Genomic DNA, 5,000 nt, shown 5'->3' with positions numbered 1-5,000 from the left:
CCTGCAGCGTGTATAGGCAATCGTGGAGTCCGCGGCGGCAACACACCAGCGACACTCTTCTGGTAATGAGCGGCGCCCGTGAGCGGTGTCCACATGTTTGACCATTATGAGGAGGAACAAAAGGTGTGGAGTGGGGGAGAGGAGAGGGCGCCCCGTGGAGAGGCCTGGGAACCCTCTCATTACGCTATGATACCCACTTGGGCGGCTGGGCGGCGGGTGGCGGTCCTTGTGGCGAGGGCCGGCTGAGGGGGTTCCCAGAAATAGATGTTAGCGAGGAAGAGTTGTTTCCCAGAGTCTTCCCCCTTTAGCGGAGAAGAGTGCTGCTCCCGAGGGGTGTGGGGGAGAGGCAGAGAGATGGGAGGGGGAAGACCGTGTAAAGGGGAGAAAGGGTAGGGGAGAGGAAAAGGGAAGAGAGGAGAAGGAAAGAGTGCAAGCAATGAATTGTGTGATGTACCCAAAGATGATGTAGTCACAGAGATTGGAGCTGATGAGCCATGTGTTCTGAAAGTATTTACCTGATGCATCGTTACCTGTGGGTGTTACATGTTCCAGTGTCTGTGTCCGTTTGAAGATGAATGAAGTAGCAAGTATAAGACAAAACTGAATTAAAGAGCTATAACACTCCGAAAAACAACAAGACTGGATGAAAATGAATAAAGTTGAAAAAAAGCAATATTCGAAAACACAAAACCGCATTACAGATTAATTGAATACAGAGGAAGGAGATAAGGAACTGAATTAAAGATAGAAGACTGAGAGGAGGATAAACAAAACGCAAACAAGTAATAAAGGAAAGACTGTTACAAATAAAAGAAAAACAAACAGGATTACTAAATGAATGACGTATTGATTTTAAACGCCGCAATGACAACGTGAAAAGAAAACGGAAAACGATCAGCAAGAATAAACGCGTATGTATGGCAGAGGCAACGGAGAGAATATCAGGCGAGAAAAAATAGAGAAAAATAAGAGCGAGAGAGAGATAATTGAGATGCGACAATATGAAGAAAAGACGAGTGATATTAAATGAATTGTACGAGAGAGGAAGTGGCGAGAGAGCAATGGAGCGGGAGGAGATTAAACGGGAAGGAGGCGCTGCTTATCAACCGCATCTTAGGAACTCTTCACCGCAACATCACCGCTAATACTCATAGAAAACGGGACACAACCTCAGTCTCCGCTCCCGACTCAGCTGCCCTCATTCTCTCTGTCTCTCTCTCCGGAAGTGCTGCGTCGAATTGTAAAGGAAAATGTACGTCCACTAATCTCTCAGTTGTACATCACTGGATTACCATCAAAATATTCCCTTCCTATCAACGCCATCAGTGTTATTGTCCAGTAAGCTTTTTTTTTTCCTTTTTCTTTTTTTTTTTCTTTTTTTCTAATGGATGTGTTTATTGGTAGGAATCCTGTATTGCTAGGATATCAACACAACTCGTTCTTCCTCCTCCTCCTCCTCCTCCTCCTCTTAATTCCTCCTCATTTTCTTCCTCTTCCTCTTCCTCCTTCTCTCCTTCTTCCTCCTACTCCTTTTCCTCTTCCACTTCCTCCTTCCCTTCTCCACCTCTTCCTCCTCCTCCTCCTTCCCACCTCCTCCCCCTCCTCCTCCTAATCATCATCATCACTGGTTCACCTCTTCATCCCAACAAACAAGGTCCCACGCAACGGTTGGGAGCCACCTGTCAGAAAACAAGTTAGGATGCATTGGTGGAGAGGAGCGAAATTTTAATGCGAATTTTCAAACCTCATAGTGTCTCATTTTCATCAGTTGCTGTCCACTCTTTTAGCCCCTCCTCAGTACCATCACGCGTTTCCATATTCATTTTGGTCACTATTTGGTGATTTTATATAGCTTCAGAAACTTATGAGGGAGATGATAATAATAATGATAATAATAATAATAATAATAATAATAATAATAATAATAATAATAATAATAATAATAATAATAATAATAATAATAATAATAATAATAATAATAATAATGATCAAAATGTTTTCCTCTTTTTTCTTGTTCTTGTTTTTCTTCCTAATAATAAAAATAATAATAATAATAATAATAATAATAATAATAATAATAATAATAATAATAATAATAATAATAATAATAATAATAATAATAATAATAATAATAATAATAATAATAATAATAATAATAATAATAAAAATAATAATATTTATCATTACTATCATTATTACCATTATCATTATTATTGTTATTATCATTACTATTATCGTTATTATCATTATTATTATTATAATTACTATTATTATTATTATTATTATTATTATTATTATTATTATTATTATTATTATTATTACTACTACTACTACTACTACTACTACTACTACTACTATTATTATTATGTAGGAAGGAGAATTTACGAATGAATTCAGAGTAAGTTTTTGTATAGCTATATAAAAGGATAAATATTCGTGTATATTCCAGACACACACACACACACACACACACACACACACACACACACACACACACACACACACACACACACACACACACACAGGATGAAAGTCACTTCCTTGTGATGCAACACACACTGTACAATAAAACAATCAGAGACGGAGAAACATATCGAAGGTTAAAGACAGATAGACAGGAGTATGTACAGAGACAGACACAGACAAATATGCTGAAAAAAAACAACAACTCATAAAACAAAGACAAAATATTAGGCAAATCTCTATTACAAGCAGCGAAGGAAAACAACAAAGAGTGAAGAGGAGCACGATGACGTAGGAGGGGAGAAATAGAGCAGGGAACACCAGAAGTAGCAGCAGCAAGAGCACATATATCAACTTGTATACTCTTCCTGTCCTACATCCCTTCATCCATTGCTTATCTGGTCCCCTCCCTTCTCTCTCTCTCCCTCACCCCGTTGGTCTCGCTCCTTCAGCGGGCGTCGCAAACACCAGTAGAAGCAGCAGCAACACAACAAATATACTCCTTCCTGCCTTACGTTCCTTCATCCATTGCTCCTGTGGTCCCCTCCCTTCTCTCTCTCCCTCGCCTCGTTGGTCTCGCTCCTTCAGCGGGCATCACAAACAACAAATCACTGGTCAACTTTCTTTTTATTATCAGCAGCAAGTCATAACCCCTTCTCCCCCTTCCCCTGCCCTCCCCTGCGCGTCCTGAGGGAGGAGCTGGGGTGGGAGAGGCAAGGGTCCTAAGTAATCCTAATTTACGGTACTTTACGTGACAATTGTAAACAACTGTGTGACTAGAGCACAATGTGGCGGCAAAATATTCGCAGAAAAATATCTCCGTATCACACACACACACGCGAGCACAAAAAAGGGAGGGAATAAAGGAGCGGACCGCGCTAAAGGGGATTCAATCAATGTGTGAGGGATTAGGCGAGGCGGCCCGCGGATCAGAACCCTCTAGCGGCAGCCGGCCGAGTGATTATCCTTCTGGTGGAGTCATAACACGGCGCCCGCACCTCTCTTGTTGTTGTATAGTAGTCAGTCAGCTTCTCTCTCTCTCTCTCTCTCTCTCTAGCCCATATTCTCCAACACTTCTGCGTCACATCTCTACTATTTTCAAAGAATTTTACCTAGATGAAGCCAGATGGATTTTTGAGGCTTTTTTTTTATGATTCCAGTGATAGATTGACAAGATCTCCACTTCATAAGCTGGAGAAATCCTCTTTGAAACACAACTGACCATCTCTGTGGCTCCTGAAAATAGTCGTGGTGAGAGAGCAGTGTTGAATATAGCGCCTCTCTCTCTCTCTCTCTCTCTCTCTCTCTCTCTCTCTCTCTCTCTCTCTCTCTCTGACTTGCGACACAAAATGGTCTCAAAAAAGGTTGCGCACACATACTGCAAAATCCAATATAAACCGGGAATAATTACAACCACATCCACCACATCCACCACATCCTCGTTACCGGAACATGGGAACCAAAACTCCACCTGCACACCTCTACAGGGTCACTCATCGCAGGCGTACCGAAGATTGCGCTGGGATCCTCCTCGTGACTAGTTATCTTTGCTATAAGGCGACGGGAAGGCAGAAGGCAGCTCATCAGGCACTTGGGTCACGGAGGAGGGCGGGGTGGTGGTGAGAAGTGCTGGTGGAGGCTTGGTGGTGCACGAGGCAGGCACTCAATTGGTCTTCTTTGTGATGTGTTCGGTCATAAGGCTCAGTGAAGGATAGGAGGTGACTCTCTCTCTCTCTCTCTCTCTCTCTCTCTCTCTCTGTAGCTACCGGTGACACACTGAGGGTTGTGACTCGTCGCCTCCTGCTCTACACGGCAAATAAATACTTGCATCACTCATTACACCGGCGACAGACGCGCTGCCTTTCCTCAACACACGCTGCGAGACTAGTGTTGGGTCTGGAGGGGCGCTCAGTGTCTCTGCCAGCGAGGAGTGACTCGAGATACACTTAGACACATCTATCACTCTCCACATGAACACCAAGAAGGGGTGATGGGCGGTGGTGAGGATTTGGTTGGGGGAGGCGGGTTGCTCACACCACCACGTCAATATTCTCGTTGCTGTCTCGGTCGCAGTCTGAGTCGGCATCTGAGGCATACTGGCGTCCCGCGGGCGGGTGTCCCTCCGTGCTGGTGACGGCGTTGTGCGAGTTCACGTCCTCCCGCCGGCGCAAGTCCTCGTGCAGCACGGTGTGGCCCGGGTGGTGGTGGTGAAGGTGGTGGTGCATGTGGTGATGATGGTGATGGTCGTCGCTCTTCTCGCATGTGGCGCCCTCAGGTTTGATGTGGTCGTTTCCAGGGTCGGCGTCAAGGCAGGGCCGCTGGGAGGCCTCCTCAGCGTGCTGGTCGGAGCTCTGGCTGTCACAACCCTGTGGCGCCGCCTGGTCCTTCTCCCGCGGCCGCGACGACGTGCATGTCCTGAGGCACGAGCACTTGTCCCGCGTCTGGCCGCCCTCCTCCTTCTTGTACTTGACACGCCTGTTCTGGAACCATATTTTGACCTGGGAAGAGAGAGGGATAGGAGTGAGGGATGGGCAGCG

General features: G+C 45.0%; 1 protein-coding gene across 3 annotated transcripts in view; it reads right to left on the bottom strand.

Annotated features, from left to right (window-relative positions):
- Positions 1-3,071: 3,071 nt before the first annotated feature.
- LOC123500017 (GS homeobox 1-like) overlaps positions 3,072-5,000 on the bottom strand; it is a 60,247-nt gene continuing 58,318 nt past the window's right edge. For all 3 annotated transcript variants that reach the window (XM_045248621.1, XM_045248619.1, XM_045248620.1), the window contains one exon: positions 3,072-4,961. In XM_045248621.1, coding sequence (XP_045104556.1) covers positions 4,494-4,961 — 468 coding nt within the window. In that variant the 3' untranslated portion in view covers positions 3,072-4,493. The remainder of the gene's footprint in view (positions 4,962-5,000) is intronic.

Source organism: Portunus trituberculatus, chromosome 50 (genome assembly GCF_017591435.1).
Source record: "Portunus trituberculatus isolate SZX2019 chromosome 50, ASM1759143v1, whole genome shotgun sequence".
Classification (NCBI taxonomy): domain Eukaryota; kingdom Metazoa; phylum Arthropoda; class Malacostraca; order Decapoda; family Portunidae; genus Portunus; species Portunus trituberculatus.
This window is presented reverse-complemented; position numbering and strand designations above follow the sequence as displayed.